Source organism: Hemicordylus capensis, chromosome 16, assembly GCF_027244095.1.
Source record: "Hemicordylus capensis ecotype Gifberg chromosome 16, rHemCap1.1.pri, whole genome shotgun sequence".
In the NCBI taxonomy this organism is placed as follows: Eukaryota; Metazoa; Chordata; class Lepidosauria; order Squamata; family Cordylidae; genus Hemicordylus; species Hemicordylus capensis.
Window position 1 is genome coordinate 12,498,852 of NC_069672.1, and position 22,181 is coordinate 12,521,032.

General features: G+C 49.4%; 1 protein-coding gene across 2 annotated transcripts in view; it reads right to left on the bottom strand.

The window, feature by feature from the left end:
* Window positions 1-2,499: 2,499 nt before the first annotated feature.
* Window positions 2,500-22,181, bottom strand: part of LOC128338331 (tyrosine-protein phosphatase non-receptor type 11-like) — a 37,774-nt gene continuing 18,092 nt past the window's right edge. For both annotated transcript variants that reach the window (XM_053280576.1, XM_053280577.1), the window contains exons 3-16: window positions 14,678-14,872; window positions 14,034-14,226; window positions 13,572-13,691; window positions 13,301-13,414; window positions 12,916-13,012; window positions 12,002-12,081; window positions 10,156-10,311; window positions 8,156-8,287; window positions 7,502-7,656; window positions 6,382-6,449; window positions 4,868-5,019; window positions 4,109-4,209; window positions 3,031-3,151; window positions 2,500-2,824 (exon numbers count right to left, since the gene is read on the bottom strand). In XM_053280576.1, coding sequence (XP_053136551.1) covers window positions 3,067-3,151; window positions 4,109-4,209; window positions 4,868-5,019; window positions 6,382-6,449; window positions 7,502-7,656; window positions 8,156-8,287; window positions 10,156-10,311; window positions 12,002-12,081; window positions 12,916-13,012; window positions 13,301-13,414; window positions 13,572-13,691; window positions 14,034-14,226; window positions 14,678-14,872 — 1,648 coding nt within the window. In that variant the 3' untranslated portion in view covers window positions 2,500-2,824; window positions 3,031-3,066. The remainder of the gene's footprint in view (window positions 2,825-3,030; window positions 3,152-4,108; window positions 4,210-4,867; window positions 5,020-6,381; window positions 6,450-7,501; window positions 7,657-8,155; window positions 8,288-10,155; window positions 10,312-12,001; window positions 12,082-12,915; window positions 13,013-13,300; window positions 13,415-13,571; window positions 13,692-14,033; window positions 14,227-14,677; window positions 14,873-22,181) is intronic.

The window sequence follows — 22,181 nt, forward strand, 5'->3', positions numbered from 1 at the left end:
TCTTCTCTCCGGAGAGAAAAACTCAGGTAGAGATAGACACCACCATTCCTTGTACATTAATACGAGGAGCTCTAGAGAACGACTTTGACCACTGGGTAGACATAGTCTGCTTCAAGATCAGGCATCCCCAAACTGCGGCCCTCCAGATGTTGCTGAACTACAACTCCCAGCATCCCTAGACACAATTTTTTGTGGCTGGGTATGCTGGAAGTTGTAGTTCGGCGACATCTGGAGGGCTGCAGTTTGGGGATGCCTGTTCTAGATACTAGTAGACTTAGACCAGGGTTTCTCAACCTGTTTTTTGGTCTACGACTCCCATCATCCTCAGCCACAAAGGCTGTATCTGGGGATGATGGGAGTTGTAGTCCAACAACACCTGGGAGCCTGAGGTTAAGAAACCCTGTACTAGAGTCTAAGTGTCTGTATGCTAGAGTTGTGTCGATGTAGAGACTTGGAATAGTGCTTATGTCTACATACACACCGACTAAGTGTCTCTCTATACATGCACTGAATACATCGAGGCACAGTATATATACGCTAGTCTGTGTCTCCCTCTTTCTCTATAAAAAATATATGGTCTATAGCGCAGTTTCTCAACCACCGGTCCCTGGACTGCGACCGGTCCGCAAAGGGTTGAGTGCCTTTGAATCTTGGCACCTTGGAACCTTTGAGAATCATCACCACTTTTAAAGAGGTGTCTCTTTGCTCCATTAACAGGGGGCTGGTAAATGCTCCAGGGGCAATGGGGCAGTGGGTCAAAGGGGCAGTGGGTCAAAGGGGCAGTGGGTCAAAGGGGCAGTGGGTCAAAGGGGCAGTGGGTCAAAGGGGCAATGGGGCAGTGGGTCAAAGGGGCAGTGGGTCAATGGTTCGAAGGTTCAATGGGCCCAGAAGTCAAGCAGCAGCTCCAGTAAGATATTCCCCTTAAGTGATGGGGCTGTAGCTGAGAGGTAGAACTCGCCTCCAGAAGGGCCCAGCTCCAATCCCTGGCAGCATCTCCAGGTAGGGCGTGGAACGACGTGCCTGAAACCCCAGCGAGCTGCTGCCCGTCTGTGTTGACAATACTGAGCGAGACGGAGCAAGGGTCTGACTCCGCACATCCCTCCCTGCCATCTCTGCGCTGACCAGCACACCCACTGCTTGGAAACTCTGACCAGGGTGATTTGCTGAGACACCCTCGTAACCTTTGAGGAACACGGGAACTCGGCTCCAACGCAAATACCATGACATTTCCGCCCATTAAGCCGTGTGTTTACATTTCCGCCCAACTCAAGTTCTTTAATGCAGCCATTTCGTGTCAAACCCCTCTTTGAAAAGCAAGGAGGAGAAATCTGTAATCCACAGAGAGGCAAACCTCCAGCCGCCTGAGGCTCCTCGTGGACAGTGCTGGCCTCTACCAGGGGTCCCCAGCCAGTAGTGCTCCCCCGGTGCTGGACTACAACCTCCATGGCCCCCAACTACAATCTATTGTGGCTGGGGGCTTATGGGAGTTGTATTCCAGCCTCTGGGGCACTGCGGGTTGGGACACCCTGGCCTCGATTGAACTCAACCTGCTGAGGAATGTAAACAGGTGCATACAAGGCCGACTGCCAACAGCTCAGAGGCAGGAGGGACCTTAAGAGGTCCTCCAGCCCACCCATCCCTGCTTAGTACAGGAAACTGCTGCAGCGGCATCTCCCAGGTTGCCGGCAGGAATCTCTCTCCGCCCCCACTTGGCGATGCTGCCAGGGAGGGAACTGGGAACCTTGTGCATGCCGACTCTTTTCCAAATGAATGAACAAATTCTATTACGACAGTCAGTGACCAGCAATCAAAAATAAAGTGGAAAATAAAAGAAGAGTAAAATAAATTCAACACACCGGACTGGCTGATAGAGGTGAGCTGGTCTGGTGGGAGCCAGCATGACTTGTCCCCTTCGCTAAGCAGGGTCCACCCTGGCTTGCATATGAAAAGGAGACTAGAAGTGTGAGCACTGAGAGAGATCCTCCCTACCTTAGGGGATGGAGCCACTCTGGGAAGAGCATCTAGGTCCCAAGTTCCCTCCCTGGCAGCATCTCCAAGTGGGGGCAGAGAGAGATTCCTGCCGGCAACCTTGGAGAAGCCGCTGCCAGTCTGTGGAGACAATACTGAGCTAGCTGGACCAAGGGTCTGGCTCAGGATATGGCAGCTTCCTCTGTTCCTATTTCTACCAACTGCATTGCATTTGCTGTAGTCATTGATCACGGAAGCCTGTGTTAATCCCCATAATGCAGGTAGGAAGGTGGAGGCCGTTCCTGCCTAAACCCAGCTAGTGAGTTCAAGGCATGGGCGAAAGCTGAACCAACACTTTTCTCAGCCCATGTCTAAGCCCGGGCTGTTCAATTTCTACCACAAGACCAGCTCTCCTCTTGTGGGGATTGATTAGATAGCTGCTTTTCGTCACGGTGCTCGTTTCCATGGTTTTGCCGTCTCCACCTCTGGGAAATGAGCGATTGGGGAGGAGCAAAAAAATACAGACATCTGTTACCATAGTCTTTTCTTTTATATAAAACCCTTCAAAGTTTAAGATTTGTATACTCTAGAATAAACATCTGAGAGGCACTTGTAGATACACACTCCCAGCCAAGGGGGAAACCAACACAAGACGGAAATGTCTCTTGCGTGAATAAGTTAGGCCAAAATTTGTCCCTGAAACGTAGATGCTCCACCCTCCAAGTGGATGGGGGTCTTTTCGGTTTCCAGTACTGAATCCAAGGTGCTTGGGGGATGGAGGGACGCAGTCAAGTGGCAAAAGAGAAAACACGATGACAGCACATGGGAAACACGCAGAGCGAACCTTCATGAAGTCCTGAAAATCAAGGGAAGAGAGAGAGAGAGAGGTGATCTCTGGTCATGTCCAAGGAAACAGACTATAAACAAGAAACACACTTCCAGTTTAAAATCATGTGTACTGCTTGCTTTGAGGCCATGTTACTAGTCCACATGGAGGATGAGTGCTTCAGGGTCTGCAAAAGCTGAACACAACCAATCAGAGAGCCAGGCACACCACCTTACCTTCTGGCTAGCGTGGTCTGCTGTCTCCGGAAGTTGCTATCTTTCTGAGCTATTCAGCCCGGAGACTTTGGAGGTTTTGACGTTAAGATTTTCATACACGGAGGCAGATTCGTCATCAACCCTATAGAGCAAACATTTTAAAAGGCGACGTCAACAAAAGGTACACCCTGCTCCCTCCCTGAAAGCAGGACTACACAGGGCAGGAGAGGCACTGACGAGGCGTCCTATACCACCCAGAACCTAACACATTGTATGCACCACACGACATCCTGTGACAGAAGTAATAGGGATCAGCTCACCCTTTCAATATCGATGCCATTAAGAAATGGGGTTCGAATTTGCCTTAAGACTGAGGTAGTAGGAACAGAGGAAGCTGCCATATACTGAGTCAGACCCTTGGTCTATCTAGCTCAGTATTGTCTTCACAGACTGGCAGCGGCTTCTCCAAGATCGCAGGCAGGAATCTCTCTCAGCCCTATCTTGGAGATGCTGCCAGGGAGGGAACTTGGGACCTTCTGCTCTTCCCAGAGCGGCTCCATCCCCTAAGGGGAATCTCTTCCAGTGCTCACACTTCTGGTCTCCCATTCATATGCAGCCAGGGCGGACCCTGCTTAGCTAAGGGGACAAGTCATGCTGGCTACCACAAGACCAGCTCTCCTCTCCTAAAGCTAAAAAGTAGCTTTTTAACGTTTGGGACCCCGCGTGACCTGCACATACCACTAGGTAACAGAAGCCAAATTGACTTCCATCAACGCTTTCCCTCCTGAGTCATCACCATCCGGGGCTTCCCCAGATCCCAAGAGCTGAGATACCTGCTCACAACAATTTGTATTTCTGTCCTCTTTGGACTGCCGTCAGCATTCCCAGTTACGAGAAGCCAAGTCAGAATTGTGGGAATGTTCTCTCTATCCAGGTTGATTTCGGCTTCCTGAACTGCTGCCCCGGATTAGAGAGAACGTCCGGAAGTCTCCGATGCCCCGTAAAGGGCCTCCGAACCGGTTCCGTGCACATCCCTACTCGGTTCAGCCCCTAATCCCACCCCAAAGCATGTTTTCCTTGTTAGCCGTTAAAAGCTTACCCCATCTGGGCCATCGGTGAAGGAGGACAGGCTTTGGCTCTGGGTTTCTCCATTGGTGCGTATCGGATATTCAAGTATTCTCGCTCTTTCCTCATATTTCTCTGAAACAAGAGAGGATCTGTGGGTTTCTCCAATCTGCAGGGCCTTTCCCTCACATAAAGCGTGGTTTTATTTTCCGGGGCCAAGGTGTGCACAACCGCCACATTTTGGAAGAAGGAGCCAGCACGGATTGGTCAGGAAAAGAGTGGCCCCCACTCAAATTGAGTTTTAGGGTCAACCCAGTCTTGGGTAATGTGCAGATTTTGGACTACAATTCCCATCATCCCCTGCCGGGTTGGCCAGAGATGATGGGTGTTGTCGTTCAAAATCCAGAAGTTACCCAAGACTGGGTCAAACGATACATTACGAGAACCAAACATAACCAACACCCCCGTACTTGTTCCTGGGCAAGCCGTTTCTGTTCACTCCTGATGCAGTGCTGGACGACAAATTGTCAACTTGTGGATTCTGGATGACAAACTTTCGACGTTTAGTGTGTTATGTATACAATGTAAAGTTTACTTTAAAAGTTTACTAGTTTTTGAAGTTGACAATGTAAACAGGTCGACTTTGGACTACAATACTATTGTGGCCGAGGATGATGGGAGTTGTAGTCACCCAGACAGGGGGTGATGGGAGTCATAGTCCAAAACCCACAAGTTGCCTAAAACTGGGTCCAACAATACATTATAAAAATGCAACATAACGACACCCTCTTACCTGTTCCTCTTCGAGCCGCTTCTGTTCAGTCCCGATGTACTGCTGGACTGCCATGTAGACGAACTTATACTGGGCTTCCGTTTGCACCATTCCTGAGCGCTGCCTCCGCACCATCTGGATGGTCTTGGGAATGTCGATGTCGCAGTCCAAGCCTGCTCATGAGTAAAGACACAAAGGGGGCGTGTTAGGAAAGGGGCCAAGTTTATACTATCACCTGTAACTTCAGCCGTCCGCTCATTTCTGATAGCCAGAGCTTGCTTTTTTGCCGAATGAAAACTGGATGTATTCTCAACTCTTAACACCCCAAAGAGTTTCCTTTAAAAACATAGGAACAGAAGAAGCTGCCATATACTGAGTCAGACCCTTGGTCTATCTAGCTCAGTATTGTCTACACAGACTGGCAGTGGCTTCTCCAAGATCGCAGGCAGGAATCTCTCTCAGCCCTATCTTGGAGAAGCCAGGGAGGGAACTTGAAACCTTCTGCTCTTCCCAGAGCAGCTCCATCCCCTGAGGGGGAATATCTTGCAGTGCTCATGCATCTAGTCTCCCATTCAAATGCAACCAGGGCAGACCCTGCTTAGCTATGGGGACAAGTCATGCTTGCTACCACAAGACCAGCTCTCCTCTTAGTGAGCTTCACATTGGAATGAGGCCCTTCAGTGCCTAGACCAATGCACTAACCACTAGGCAAGTTTTGGAGAAACCAAGATGGAGGAATGTCATAGCTCAAATCCAAGCTATAGCTTGGAAACCCACTTGTCAGAGACCTTGGGTTCATGTAACTAAATCCTGAGAGGTGAGGAGGATACCTGCTGTAACATACTTATGTTAATAACTGGTATGAGCACATTCTCCTGTTTTGGGAAACTTGTTATATGGCTACCTGGGGGCAATTCTTAGGGTAATGGAATCAGGCACGTCGCTAATTTTCCCGTGACTTTAGTCATAAGCAAATTCTTGAGCTGATATTCTATATGCCCACTGGCAAGAGAACACCTACTCTCAGGCCATATTTTTTTTACAAAGTCTTTAAAATATTATAGCTACTGTCTAAAATGGGCAAAACAGGCCAGTAACGGAATCAGAAACCATGCCCAAAAATTCTGATTCCGTTACCGATGTATTTTCCACTTTTGACATACTGTAACGTGTAAGGGTTTTGTAAAAATATGGCCTGATAGTCAGAGATGCTCTCTTGCCAGCAGGCAACTTGAAAATTTGCTTCTGGTTACAGTCACTGAAAAGGTGGTAACAAGCCTGATTCCATTACCCTTGTAATTGCCCCCTGGAGGGAATTCCTACCGCCATAGATGGCCAGGGAAAGAACTATTTACAAGCCTGCAGGAAACCCTCAGATTTTTCTGAACTCAGCAGGTTATCTTTACATTGTTTTGTTTATATAAAAAAGGAAAATCCTGCCTCTCAATGCTAAACATGGAGGCATCTGAGGTGATTTGCAACCTACTGAGAAAGCAACCTAGAAGGAAACTCCAAAGGGAAGTGACCCACATTACCTTGTCTACGAATGGTGTCCACCAGGATATCAATCACTATAATAGTACCAGTACGTCCTATGCCGGCACTGCGGGAGAGAACAGAAAAAGGAGGGCAAGTCTAACTTGTCCAGCATAGATTCAGCCACTGACGACAGAGAAATTTCACAACCCCTTGAAAATTTGCTAATGGCTACAGTCACTGAAAAAAGTGGTAACGTGCCTGATTCTGTTACCCTTGGAATTGCCCCTGGAGGGGATTCCTACTCGCCATAGGTGACCTTAGGTGCCGCATTGTTTAGAATGGAGAGGTGGAATTTTCCTTTTGTATATAAAGAAAACAATTTAAAGACAAAATGCTGCATTCCAGTCATATCTGAGGGTTTCATGCAGGCTTGTAAACAGCTCCTTCCCTGGTCGCCTATGGCAAGTAGGAATCCCCTCCAGGGGCCATTCCAAGAGTAACGGAATCAGGCACGTTACCGCTTTTTCCGTGACTGCAGCCATAAGCACATTTTCAAGTTGATATTATAAATACCCGCTGGCAAGAAAGCATCTCTGACAATCAGGCCTGCTGTTCCATGGCTGAAGGACTCAGAAATGAGGATGTTTCGCTCTAATGGCTACCCAAAATCTACCTCCCTGGTGCTCCAACCCTGCCGACGCACCGGGGAGCGTACGAGCAGCTCCTTCTCAAGATGTTCCAAGGAGGAAAAAAAGAAAATTTAAGCCGCTAAACCCTTTTATCTGGAGTGTTGAGCACCGAGATTAACCAGATTAAAAGGATTATGGAGGTGCCTATAAAAACACTGCAAGGAAGATCCCTCGTGCAGAAACAGAGAATGTCGTGCCTACACATATATTCCCCACTCTATGGAAAATGGAATCATTTCCCCAGTTCTTGACGTTTCAAAATATTTGGGGGGGGAAATTGTGCACACACTGAGATATAAAACCACTACGCTCATACATGCCCCTTTCTGTTTAGCCACTGCCAGTCAGTGCTGACAATACTCAGCTTGAGGCACCAAGGGCCTGACTCCACAAAAGGCAGCGTTTTATAGTACATGAAAATATAAGATCCTCCTCCTCCAAATATCCAACGGTGCTGACTCCACATCCTCCTCTGCTGGCCACTCACCTGCAGTGCACGACAATTGGACCAGGGTCCGGGACGCTCCTCTGAGCTCGGGTGACTTGGTCGAGAAAGCTCAGGACGCCTCCCGGCTCGTTGGGGACTCCGTGGTCCGGCCAGCTGAAATACTGGAAGTGCTTGATCTGTCTGGGACGCTCCTCCTGCAGGATTTTGACAGCCGGGGGGTGGGGGGGAGATGAGAGATGATCAACACATCAGTCCCAACCGGGAGGCCAATTCAGCCAGAAATGGTGTAAACAAGGGAGAGAAAGGCTAGGTAAATATTTGCTGAAGCTCTACAAACATCACTTCCCGAGACTGCCCCCGCACCTCTGACTCATGCTCACATGTGGGGCAGGGAAATGAGAGACTGGTGTTGGGGGGAGGATGCATTCACCGGCCTCGATTTCAGCACTCAGGCTCAAGTTTGCGCAGGTTGTGGGTTGTGACCTCACTGGGGCCACGGAATGAGAGCGCGGGGCTGTGAATGTGAGTGTCACTGGCCCAGTTACCTCAAGCTGGAGGTAGAGTGGCCCGCAGGCTCACTAACCTCAAGCCGGGGGTGGAGTGGCCCGTGGGTTCCTAACCTCAAGCCGGGGGTGGAGTGGCCCACACTGAGATGGTTTTCAAATGACAGCAAAGGAAGAAATGGCTACTCACCCTGTCCAACCGGGCAATTTCCAGCTCTCGGACGTGGTAGCCCTGCGTTTCATGCTCACCGATATTCCGTACGCTGATGCAGCTGTATTCCTTGGCACAGTTCTTATCCGGCCAGTAGCGGAAACATTTATTCTGTGGAGAAAGGCTGAACTCCATTAGAAAGAAAGAAAGAAAGAAAGAAAGAAAGAAAGAAAGAAAGAAAGAAAGAGCAGACCGAGTCAAACCACCAGTCCATATATATCCTGCTCTTCCTCCATGGAGCCCAGAGGGGCATACCTGGTTCTGTTTATCCTCACAACCACCCTGCGAGGTAGGTTAGGCAGAGTGAGAAGTGACTAGCCCAGAGTCACCTAGTGAATTTCATGGTCAAATGTGGATTCGAACTCAGATCTCCCTGGTCCTAGGTCCAACACTCCAACCCCTACATCACACTGGCATTTTCTATTAAAGTATCACAATTCCCCCATCAGCAACTGCCCAAATGGACCTTTCTTAAGAAGGGGAAAGTGAATTTCAAAACTGGTCATCTCTAAGATGACATTTTATTGGATCTGCCGAAAAAGGAGAGAGGAGGTGCAGACCGTTGTTTCCCTATAACACCAACACCCAGATGCTGACTACAACTCCCATCATCCCCAGCTGCAACTGGCAGGGGGTGATGTGGACTGTGGTCATCAACATCTGGGAATTCCTGTTATAGGGGACAAACCAAGGGGATTCCCAAACAAGCTGGGAATGGCGGAAGACCCAATGTGGGTTTACAAAACAGAGCTCAAGAGGGTTGCGAATGAAAAATCAGCCTCACAACTCCTTATCCTCGCCGTCAGGGACCAGCGTCGAGCAGCGTGACAATTACCGCCAGCTCGCTTTCAAGTCCTCGTCTGAAGAGGCCGCTGGGCTCATCAGAAGCTAATTATGAAGCACTTGCTCTTCTCCGATCCGCCAGCGAACTCTCCAGCTCGCACTTCAAAGCGATACGGCGACGAATCGGCAGAACACTTCTGACACCACGGGTGAGCCACTGGCTGTGCGCCCACCTGTGCTCCACATTTAGGAGGGGGTTATCGGCGGACAGGTCTACAGTCTGCCTCCCAAGAACCCTGCGGGGTAGTCTTTTGTAAATTCACATTTCTTGAAAACACGGAAACGGACTTCTCCGCGCACACCTTGTAGTGGTTAAACTTTGGGCTTGGACCAGGGAGACGTGGATGCAAATTTGCACCCATTAGCATGCTCACCGACTTTGGGCCAGTTTTTCTCTGTCCGGCCTACCTCACAGGGTTGTTGTGCAGGCAGAGAGTCCCAGGGGGCTACAGGGAAATTAAGAATGACAGCCGCCTGCCTGCCACTCCGTATGGGGGGGGCACCACTGCTGATAAGCCCCTTCAACTCTCTGCTTCATGCCTCCCCCCCCCCAGATAAAGGAGGGTGGATTTTGTTTCTACTGTAAAAAGGAAGTTTTATCATCTGTGGGAGATGAGAGGGTAGGGTCTTGGGGTGGAGGGCTGTGCTTGTGGCCTGGACTGTCCCCTTGGCTAAGTAGGGCTTGCCTTGGTTTGCACTTGGATGGGAGAGTACATGTGAGCACTGTAAGATATCCCCCTTAGTTGGTGGGGCCATCGCTCAGTGGAAGAGCCCTGTTTTGCATGCAGGGGGTCCCGGGTTCAACCCCTGGCAGCATCTCCAGGTAGGGCTGGGAAAGACTCCTGCCTGAAACCTTGGAGAGCTGCTGCCAGTCAGGGTAGACAATCCTGGAGTGAGACGGACCAAGGTCCTGACTCAGTTTGGCAGCTTCATATGCTCCTATGGGAGTTCTAACACCACCCGATGTGGTGTATTTGAAAGTTGTCAGCATTTTAAAATGCAAGAAGATTGGGAGTTTGCCTCTCTGTGCACATTTCCCCCCAAGGCAGCCGAGACATCTCTGCCGAGTGGGGTACCAGAACAGCTCAGGCAGAGAAGCGTGCCCGGTTATGCCAACGGACAGCCAGAGCACTCACCCGGCCCCGCTCCACTTCCTTGGTCGTCATGACGATGACGTGGGTGTTCTCTTGGTACACCATCGCCCAAAAGTCGCTGGCTGTCGTCTGGAGGCAACCCTGGGTGGCGATGTAGACCTTGCCGTGCTCGGAGCTTCTCCCGTCCTCCTGAATGTTCTAGGAGAGGGAAAGGAAAGAAATGTGCAGAGGAGGCGGGAGAGGAGGGAGATGCAAAGAGGGAAAGATGGGCAAAGAAAAGCAAGACGGATCATGTGAGAAGCCGCCAAGATAAGGAGGTAGCCATTTGGCTTCCACAAGGTCTTACAGTGACCAACGCAGGACTTTTCCGCGCATTAAACAGCTGCCTTTTAAGGGATTCGATTCAATTCCGGCTGGAGACGAACCATTTTTTACCCCAAGAACTAAAAAAGTGCCCGGTTGGGCTGGTACAGTCTCTTTTAGCTTTCAGTTCAGTGGGCCGATAGCGGCACGTCATCCATTCCTCCCCTTCTTAAAATAAAAAAAATTAAAAATTAAGACCCGCCTGCCCTGGAAAAAAACAACGGTGCATTTCAGAAACCAAAGGACGAGTTCCTTTTTTGCAGGACGGAGGGACGTCTACAATTCGTTGCCGGGGTGCTCCGAAATTGTGACACCCATGACAGACTTGTGCCGCCTTCAATCTGAAGCGAATCACACTGGCCGTAAGCAATAAAGTCTGCACCAATGTAACCGACCTGCCGTAGAGTTGATTAAACCAATAAATGTCTCCAACCTGACTTTCAATGCTAGAATTCAAGAGTGCACCAAGTATCTCCATTTATACCCAAATCACGGGCACACAAAGCACACAATTGTGTCCTTCCCAATTCCCCCTCCTATCACCATCATCAACAACAACTGGACCCACAACAAAATGTTACAGTATATCCCTGGTGTGCATGTGTTACCTGTGTCTGAGCATGGTGAATGTTTTAGGCACTTTTCAGAAGCAGAAAGGGTTGTAACTGTCTGTCTTGAAGGTGTATCCTTCAAGCTGAGAAATGTCCCATTCTTCTTGTTCCAGCCCTCCTTCCTCCTCTCTTCACCAATAGCTCCGCCCACCTGCTTGTCTGTTAACTGCCCTCTGAGTACACAAACCTTCCACTCCATGCAGTTACCTTGGGGCAGTTTGCAGGTTTCGTTTTCCCTTCGGGTGTGTTTATGCAGGTGTTTGTGAAACTGACATACTTGTGGGTTATCCCCGCCTCTTTCCCACAAGTGCTCTGGTTATGCATCCACAAGGATCATAACATTTCCAGGCCTTTTAGAACTAGATATAAGATATTTATACACCATTTTCAACAAAAACAATTCTCAAAGGAGTTAACAGAGCAAGAGGAAGAAGAAAATAGTTCCCTGCCCTCAAGGGGCTCCCAGTCTAAAAGGAAACGCAAGCAAGATGTCATAAGAAAACATGTACCATTATGTGAAAATACATTATTTTTAGGCCCTCCCTGTGATTTTAACTGTGATTTTAACTACAACATCTAGCACACGTTCAATGCTATAAAAAAGTGAAAAAAATCAATATCATTCAACTGGATTTATTGTCAATTTTTTTATTGACAATCCGGCTCACAACTGTTTTATTGTAAACCGCCCAGAGACATAAGTATTGGGTGGTATATACATGTATATTAATTAATTAAAATAAAAACCAAATAATTAATTAATTAAAAATGGGGGGGGTGCATTTTAGATGGACAAGATGCCATTCAAGAGGCAAGCACGGACGCGCCAGCAAAATTCCTTGTATACTGCCTGGCTCCAGAAGATGGGATCTGGGTTCGAATCAAGCCCCTCCAGACGTGCCTTCCCCACTCACCTTAATATAATTGGCGTTGATGTAATCGGAACCCGCAACGCTCTCGTCCATGTCTCGGAGAGCTACCCGTGTCGTGTCAACTAAGAGGAGAGAGAAGCAGGGCTGCATGGAATGTGGAGTGGGGAGGAGTCCCACAGCCCCCACCCCCAAAGTCTAAAGAGAAGCCCTGCTAGATTGGGCCAAGAGGACATCTATCCATTTCTCACATGACCAAGGGGCTTAGATAAATTCATGGAGGACCATCCTATCCATGGCTCCTAGTCTAGATGGCTCTAAGTTACCTCCAGGCTCCGAGACCACTTTGGAAACTTTATTGAAAAGTAGCATATATATATAATAATAGCAGTAGTAGTAAGAGGCAGGATACCTCCAAATACCTGTTGCAGGGGAGCAACAGCAGGAGACAGGGCATGCCCTCACCTAGGTACAAGGAAGCCGCCTTCTACTGAGTCAGACCCTTGGTCCGTCTCGCTCAGGACTGTCTACACAGACCGGCAGCGGCTTCTCCAAGGTGGCAGGCAGGGGTCTCTCTCAGCCCTACCTTGGAGATGCTGCCAGGGAGAGAACTTGGAACCTAGATGCTCTTCCCAGAGAGTCTCCATCCCCTAAGGGGAATATCTTACAGTGCTCGCACATGGAGTCTCCCATTTAAATGCAAACCAGGACAGACCCTGCTTAGCAAAGAGGACACTCCCTGCTTGCTACCCGACAGGCCAGCTCTCCTCCAGAGATCTTGCCTGTGGGCTTCTCAGAGGCAACTGATAGGAATCGGGATGCTGGACTAGATGGGCCTCGGGCCTGATCCACCAGGGATCTCCGTACATTCTTAAGAGGAGGCTGAAAGAGCCCTGAACCCCTGAAGGCTGTTTCCAGCCGCCTTTCCCCCCTTCCTCATCTCTCAGAAAAGTCCTTACAGGGAAGGATGTTCTTGTAGCGATTCTTCGCCTTGTTCTCAGCACGCTGCCCCTCCTTCCTGGGATAGAGAAGCTTGCATTCTTGCTGTTGCAGCATCTGCAGGGACAAGAAGGTGGCACGAGAAAAAGCAAGAACGCCGTCACCACACTGTACGAGAGCAATTTGGGATTTACTCGTTGGGGATCGCAGTTAACAGAAGCATGTGAAATTGCAACAGTTAAAAAAAAATTTTTTTTAAAGAATTGGGAGAAGGTCTTAGAAATCCTATTGTGAACCCCCCAGAGATCTACTGGTAGATTTTGACTGCCTTTCTGCACACCCTGCCCAGGTTTAGATGAAGGGATCCACTCCCCCCCCCCCCAGCCTCCAAACTTTTCTGTATACCTCAAACTCCTCCCAGAAACCTTGCTTGGCTTTCTCGCTGTGATCTGCCATCTTGTTCAGCTCTTTAACCCGGTTCTCAATGTTGGCCGCGTTGATTCGGGTGGCGTTAAAGGGCTGGAAGAGAGAACAAGTAAGCAATCTCAGAGCATGAAGGGTGGAACAATAGCAGAAGAGTCCTCTCCCAAATCCACGAGGACTCCACACCATCCAGTCTTTGAATGCCCTCTATGTTACGGTCAACTAGTTCCTTCCCATTTGCTACCGCAATTACCTGTTTCAGGTGTACGACTGCTCCGGACTTCTCTACCATGGGATTTTTCTTATAGTGTTCCACCAGATCTGTGAGGGTGCCAAATCGCTCACCACCTCCCACGTCGTATTTCCCATCTGGCTGTGGAAGAAAGCCAGAATTAACACCCCAGAACCACCCAAGGAGGCTGCATCTGGTACAGTCAAGAACCCGTCTGGGCTGTACCACATAGTCAAGAGGAGGAGATCTGGACCGCAAAGAGCCAGGTTCAAGTCTTCACTCAGTCACAAAGGACCTTGGGTCTAAATTGTGGCAAACTGAGAGGCAGTGTGGTGTAGTGGATAGTGTCGACTGTGGACTGGCTGATACAAATCTAATAAAGTCAGTTCAGCTGCATGCTGTTTGCCAGCCAAAGTTTGGAGCAATAACAGAGACCTGTGTCCAGTAAACTTCCCAAAGCGTCCTGCTCCAGTAGTGTTTTACCTGGTAGCGGATCATAATGTGTGTGACCCGGGGTTTCCGGTCGCCTGTGTCCGCCTTGTCCTCATTGGTCAGCACCGACAAGACAAAGTCTCCGGGTTTACTTTGACTCTCACGCACCAAAAAACTCCCCGGCTTGCCTTTCTCCGTCAGAAGTTTCTCCGCCTCTTTGCCACTCAGGTGGCCATGGTACCATCTAGAATGACCAAAAACAAACCATCAGAGAGGGGGGTTGTGTCATGTGGCAGCTAGGAGGCAGAATCGGGAATTATCCGATACGAATGCCACCTCCGCTGCAAACTCCCGAATCGGGGAAGAACGGATCTCCCCTCCCCAAAACGGGACCCTGCCAATTGAGAGGGAGCAGTGAATTCTTTGCCAGGTACTCCTGAATCGAGGAAGGGCTTCTCGTCATAAGGACAGCTCTGCTGGATCAGGCCCAAGGAGGCCCATCTAGTCCAGCATCCTGTTTCACTGAGTGGCCCGCCGGATGCCTCTGGAGAGCCCACAGGCAAGAGGTGAGGGCATGCCCTCGACTCTCCTCCTCTAAGTGGGACCCTCGCAATTCCAGGAGTCACGAACCCTCCGATTCAAATCCCACCTCTCCCACAAGCTCCCGAATCGGAGAGGGCCTACTCTTCACTCACCTCTCCGAGGTGGGATCCTGGCAATTCAGAGGGTATTTTAGCTCAATGATGTTGCTGTTCTTCTCCCGTAACAGGCCCTGCTGCTCCGTGTAGTACTGGACCAGTTCGGCCAGCGTGGCAAACTTCTCCCCTCCGTACAGGTCATAATAGTCCCCAGTATTCTGGATTTTGATGTGCGTGACCTCATCGTTCCTCCTGGGGCAGAGGGTGGGCGGGGAAAGAGAGCGAAGGAGCTTGTCATGCCAAGGAAAAAGACACAGTCCCGAAAAGCCCGGCTGCCCAAGGAAGTCCTTAAGAGCACTTTCAGAATCCAATCTGGCCTGACTCAAAGGACAAAGAGACAGCAGAAGCCGTTTAGACCTGCAAATCTGGTTCCTTTTTCTTGAGGCCTGGAGGCAGATCCTGTTTCGAGGAGGGCATCCTCCTAGCAAGCCAACTGCTCTTGGAGGCCAGGTCGAGGTGGTGGATGACTGTACCACTTGAGGCCACAGATGACTGTACCACTTGAGGCTGAAGGTGGGAACAACCTGCCTAGCTGCTCTCTCATGTACTAGGCTACTGCAAGTCAAGGCATAGCACAGCGCAGAGTAAGGGTTGATCCTAGGCCCCTGACTAGGCGGCTAGCTACACACACACACACACACACACACACACACACACACACACACACACACACCACAAATACAGAGCACTTCACAGATTTGTGTATCTTTGCACACCGTTTGCATTTGTTGTGCAGATTGTTTTCTTTTAAAAAATGTTTATTAAGAACATAGAACTAGAGACTTGGATTTGCGAGAATGAGAGAGAGAGAAAAGAGAAAGAAAAGAAAGGGAAAGAAAAGAAAGAGAAAGAGAAAGAGAAAGTAAAAAGAAAGAAAAGAAAGGGAGAGAAGAGAAAGAGAAAAGAAAGAGAAAAGAAAAGGAGAAAGAGAGAAAAAGGGAAAGAGAAGACAGTGGAAAGAAAGAAAAGGAGAGACAAGAAGGGGAAAGAGAAGGAAGTGAAAAGAAAGAGAAAAGAAAGGGAAAGAAAGTGAAATAAAAGAGAAGGAAGAAAGGGAAATAAAAGAAAGTGAAAAGAAAGAAAATAAAAGGAGAGAGTGAAAGTGAGAAGAAAGAGAGAAGAAAGGGAAAGAAAGGAAAGGGACAGAGAGTGAAAAGAAAAAGAGGGGAGAGAAAAGAGAGAGAAAAGAGAAATGGAGAAAGAAAGCGAAAAGAAAAAGAGAAATGCGAGACTGCACGACCATGAATTCTCCCTCTTTTTTAGGGTTCCTGCATTCACCAAAATCACGGCATAAATCGAACCCATCTTGGGGGCCGCTTGACCCCTGGACTTCCGGAAGGTGCAGGGGCTGGGCCCCTCCATTCAGAGCAATCCCATCCACTGGCCTGCCAGACTCCACCCCACATCCCAAACTAGAGGAGGAGAATGCCCCTCCCCGGACTTGACTCATCCATCAAGTGCCTGGGCTGGGGTGAGCTGAGCAGGCAGTTTGCCGCTAAGTGCCTTTCAAATGCAATTAGCCCTCCCTCTCCGGAAAGCGAGCGAGGACTCAGAAGGGCCAAGACGAGACTGAAGGGAGGGGCCAGCTCTTCGCTCTACTAATAGCCAGGCGGAATTAACCCGCCCGGAGCTGGAACGAAAAAGGATGCACGTTCCCTCCCTGCCAGCACCTTTCTCCAAATTTCTAATTATCTGTCCAAATTAAAAACTGGGGGGGGGGGAGGTTTTGCAGACTTCGCCTGCCAGGAGGAGCCCACCTCTTGCCTCTCTGCGTGAGCCACTGTGCCCAATTGGAAGGAGGCAGGAACTCATGCAGAGATCCAACAGGGAGACTCCTCAGACGGCCAGCTGCTCAGTTCTTTGGCTCTGCGTTGGGACCGACCGAATAATTCAGTCGGACCCAACACAGTGATGAGGCCAGAACGACGTGCTTCTGCAAAGGCTGCTTGACAGGAGCAACGGCGAATGTTAATCATGCAGGGGTGTGACAGTCAAACTCCTAAGTACTTTGGGGGGCTCAGAGGAGCATTCTTTGAATGACCGATGCTGAATGTTCTCCATATACCTTGCAGCATCAGATTTGACAGATCACATATAACGGTGGTGTTTCATATTTGATGGCAGTTAAAAGCCCACATGCAATGGCATCTAGAAATGGACAGGAGCTGGTTACTGACATGCAATGGCACCCAGGGCTTACGGGATTTTGCATCGGTGAACTCAAACCCAGAAAGATGCATGTCCCCTGTTTCAAACCAGACAAACACACAGCCGGTTTCCAGAAATCAAGAAGACTGAGGAACATAGGTGGCTCATATAGAACTGAGTCAGACCCTTGGTCCATCTGGCTTAGGATTGTCAACACTGACTGGCAGCAGCTCTCCGGAGTTTCAGGCAGGGGTCTTTCCCAGCCCTACTTGGAGATGCTGCCAGGAACTGAACCTGGGACCGTCTGCATGCAAAGCAGATGCTCCACCACTGAGCTAATGCTGCCTAATGAGTCAGACTCTTGGTCTGTCAACCTCAGTATTGCCAGCACTGACTGGCAGCAGCTCTTCAAGGTTCCAGGCAGGGGTCGTTCCCAGCTCTACTTGGAGATACTGCCAGGAACTGAACCTAGGACCGTCTGCCTGCAAAACAGATGCTCTACCACTGAATCACGGCCCCGTCCCAGATATCCCGAGACTTCAGATCTCCAAATCACGGCCTGCCACATCACACACAGTCCTTCTCTAATTCCGAATCAAAACTTTGCATTCAACACACATCAGAGTTCGGATGTGGAAGCTCCCGGCCCAAGGCCAACGGGCAGAACTCTCCCACCCCAAAACGATGGCAAAGTTTTGCTTCCGTCGCTCGGGAGAGATCCGTTTCCGCTGTCCGAGCGGCACGGGACACCCCAGAGCAGGGGGCTGAGGACGTCTTTTGGATAGCCCCACCCTGCAAAACAAACAAACAAACAAACAAACAAACAAAAACCACCCCAAAACTCCATCTCTTCTCCGCAATCCTCTGCAGACAAAGTTGGCACGCACAATCCCCTCTCTGCCAATCTGCAGAAGCAGAAGAGAGCAGTGGGGGAAACGCTAAGCCGTGCCTTGCAGCCTCTCGCTCTCTGCCTCTCAGCCTCGCTCTCTGCCTCTCTGCCTCTCAGCCTCGCTCTCTGCCTCTCTGCCTCTCAGCCTCGCTCTCAGCCTCACTCTCAGCCTCTCTGCCATGCCTTGCAGCCTCTCGCTCTCTGCCTCTCAGCCTTGCTCTCAGCCTCGCTCTCAGCCTCGCTCTCAGCCTCTCTGCCTCTCAGCCTCGCTCTCAGCCTCTCTGCCGTGCCTTGCAGCCTCTCGCTCTCTGCCTAGATCTGAAGACGTAAGAAAGGCTTCCGCGGAGCCCGGCTCGATTGGTATGCTGGTTAAATCATTTCTGGGAGAGAGAAAATGGGCACCTGCAGCTGGCGTCCCAGCTTGCGAGGGCGGAAGGGCCCTCGACATCCCAGCAGCGGGATGAAATAATTACACACCCAGACAGCTTTTGCTGGATATTCCGCTTCACGGAAGAGGACCCTCTGTCACCTTCCATGCTGACACAGCACGCAGCTGCCAGGGCTAATGGTTTCGGAAGCCGCGGAAGCCATCCGACACGCCACCCGAAGGCGTGTTTGCTTTGTGAGTTGACCATTCTCACTGTCCTGTAACCTCGGAGAGCTAGTCACACGTTACGCCAAACAAGCGTCTTCTGTGCACGCTCGGGTGAGAATGACGGCCCCCGTGTACATTTTTAAAAATGAACCCGGGGACTGAATGCCTGGAATGGAACGTTTGGGGGCTTGGAGGGCAGTTAACAGACAAGGAGGTGGGCAGAGCTAATGGAAGTCAGTGATGTGGGGGAAGGGCAAAAAGAGTGGGAAATTTCTCAGACTGAAGAAAACGCCCTCAGGACAGTCACACACACTCTGCTTAGGTGCCTAAAATGTCCACCATGCTCAGGCACAGGATCACCTCTCTCTCTCTCTCTCTCTCTCCCTCTCTCTCTCTCTCTCTCTCTCTCTCTCACACACACACACACACACACACACACCAGGCATATACTGTGACATTTTGTTGTGGGTCCATACTTATATTCAACATAATGTGCTAAGAACTAAATCGAGGCCAGACGGGGAGGAAATCATAATGCAAGTAGCAGCAGCTGTGCAAGAGAGGTTATCATGCTACCTCAGTCAGCAGCTAGGCACAATCTTGGTGACTGTTCTGTCCTGTAGAACTCTCCACCACAGGACAGAATCAGCCCCCTCTTTAGAGCCAAAAGCCTCTTTTCCAGCTGGCTTCCCTAAGCTGGTTTGATGTTTCCTTTCATTTTCCACCCTGGTTTCACCCAGCAGAAACCCTTTACTGCTTTTTATATATTTGTATACCACCCAAAACTCACATCTCTGGGCAGCTTACAATAAAAAAAAAAACCCACCACCACCAAGTTTAAAATATTCAACATTCAAACCTCAAAACCATTTAAAACAACGATGAATTCTCTAAGTCTAATTAAAAAGCCCGGGTGAACCCATGCTTTCAAATTGTTTTAATTGTGCCGACGTTTTAATCGTCGTTGCATTTTTAGGTGGTTGAGCTGCCCAGAGATTTTCATGCAGAGCAGTATCGAAATGTGCCAATTAGACGTTCAGAGGTCTCTGAAGGTCTCGCAGTTCTGTTTCCCAACAGCTGGCTCCAGGCCCAGAGAACTCTTACGGATATGGACCAGAATGCAGCTCTTTAAATTGTTTACCGGGGCCCGGCTGCAGCTGTAAATGCACGCTCTCCTTCTCCACCCCCACGCGCCATCTCAGCAATCACGTGAAAGACATTTAGAAGCTTCCGAGACGCACAAGGGTCTGTTCCAAGCAGATGCCCTCAGACCCCACGGGATGGTTCGACGCTGCCAGTCAGTGTAGACAATACTGAGCTGGACGGACCAAGGGCCGGACTCAGTAGAAGGCAGCTTCCTATGTCTCAGGTTCAATCCCTGGCAGCATCTTCTCCCGTCAGGGCTGAGAGAGCCTCCTGCTGGAAACCTTGGAGAGCTGCTGCCAGTCAGTGTGGACAACACTGAGCTAGAGAGACTAATGGTCTGACTCAGTAGGCAGCTTCATACGGTCATCAGGTACATCCATAGTGCAGCGGTAGACCATCTGCTCTGCATGCAGAGAGTCCCAGGACAAACTGCCCTGAGACATTTTTGGAAGGGCGGTATAGAAACCAAATGAACAACAACAACAAGAAGAAGAAGAACTCCAGGCATCTCACAACAACAACAACAACTCCAGGCATCTCACAACAGCAACAACAACAACTCCAGGCATCTCCAGGGAGGGTTGGAGAAGCGTGAAATGGACAATTTGAACTCTTTCTCCCACCAGGTCTGGCTTCCAAGACTGTTTAAAATCCATTTTATACAATGCAACCATTCACATGAAATAGAAGGCAACCCCAAAATCCAAATCAACATTTATCTGAATCAAATGTTCTTTGATATTAGAAATTGTGTGTGTGTGTCGGGGGGGTAGTCTTAAAATCTAGTATAGAAGTATAGAAAGAAAGGAAGTATAGAAATCGAACAAACAAACACAAACAAACAAAATCAGAGGCCTATTGCTTTGAGGCAAATGCAAGCATAGCCTGTATTTTTAAAGGCAGCTGCCATATGCTGAGTCAGACCCTTGGTCTATCTAGCTCAGTATTGTCTTCACAGACTGGCAGCGGCTTCTCCAAGGTGGCAGAGGCAGGAATCTCTCTCAGCCCAATTTTGGAGAGGCTGCCAGGGAGGGAATCTGGGACCTAGATACTCTTCCCAGAGCGGCTCCATCCCCTAAGGGGAAGATCTTACAGTGCTCATAAATGTAGTCTCCCATTCAAATGCAAACCAGGGTGGACCCTGCTTAGCAAATTCATGCTTGCCACCACAAGACCTATTCGGGTAAATATGGCACAGTATAGGGAACAGCAGTTAAAACATAATAATCAAGACTTAAAATCTCCTGGCTGCTTTGAACTGAAATCTTAGACAAGAAAAACAGCCATCATTCAAAGTAAGTAGTTTTTTAGTAATCAGCCACTACCTTGTCAATTGCATGATTCATGTTTTACTTCCCTGGGTTCTTTTTATTTCATCCTCTTGCCTGTATTTAGCTTGTAAAAAAAACCGTAAACATGCAAAAGCAAACAATTGTTGGGAAGAGAATAAATATTTCTCTCTTTCTCGCAGGTGCAGTCATTTTGCTTACATTCTGTTAGGAAGTCACTCGTCAAGGGAAAGAGCTGGAAATTATTCTGCGCAATTCGGAATGGGCTCAAAGTTTCAGAACTGGAACATAGCAAGCTGCCTCCTATCCAGAGTCTGACCCTTGACCCATCCAGCTCAGAATTGTCTACACTGACTGGCAGCAGCTCAGGCAAGGGTCTGTCCCAACCACACCGGCAGATGCTGCCAGGGATTGAACCCGGGACCTCCTGCATGCAAAGCAGATGCTCTGCCACTGAGATACGGCCCCATCCTCGACTGGTTCCCAAATCGCTTTACGCTTTCCTGAAACGGAGAATTCTGCAAATAGAAATAGCAGCTAATAGCAGCAAGGAAAACAAGCTGAAAACCCGAGTTCAAATCCATCTTCAGCCATCAATGCCTGCCATCTCAGCCTCAGTTTCCCCATCTGCATTATAGCGGGGGGCAACATCCCGTGCCCACCTTCCAGGGCTGTTGTGCGTCTTACTGAAATCATGTGTATGGCACGAACCCTTTCGAGCAGGAGATGAATCTGCTATTCTGGGGAGAGGCGGAAGAGTAATCGTAGCCTCCAGTCAAGCAAAACCGCTGCAATTAATCCCAGAGGAAATTCTAATTGCAGTTTTTCTTTTTCTTTTTTTATAATTAATCACACTGATTATAATTGCCTATGGCTTGCAGGCTTATATGGAGGGTGGAAGAGAGGGAAAGGAAAGGATGCATTGTAACAAGCAGAGGAGGAAACCACAAAAGGAAGAGATTCGTAGATGTTTGAATAAATTGTGAATGTCAGATTGACTCCTCTAGTGCAGTATTCTCTGCTCTGACTGGCAGCAGTCTCGGGCAGAAGAGATCTTCCCCAGCCCTGTTAACTGGATATGCTGCCAGGGACTGAACCCATGACCTTCTGAATGCAAACTAGGTGCTCTGGCTCCTGAGCTACAACCTCTCCCTGTCTGACAGGCAAACAAGTTCGGCAAATAGGAAATGCTGCCAACCAGAGTCCAGAAAGTGAGCACGTTGCCCTGACAGTCAGGTCATTTTCACTTTGTATGGAACCCGCCCACTCCTGAAAGTTGGGAGCAACATATACATTCTCTGAAGATCGGGGGGGGGCTAAGACCCCCTCCCCAAAATCTGGCACCAGTAGGGCTGTCTAAGATCCCTGCACGATCTGTAGGAAGAGGTCTCGTCTCGCCCCGCAGGCAGCATTCGGACCGAAATGGGAGAGTCT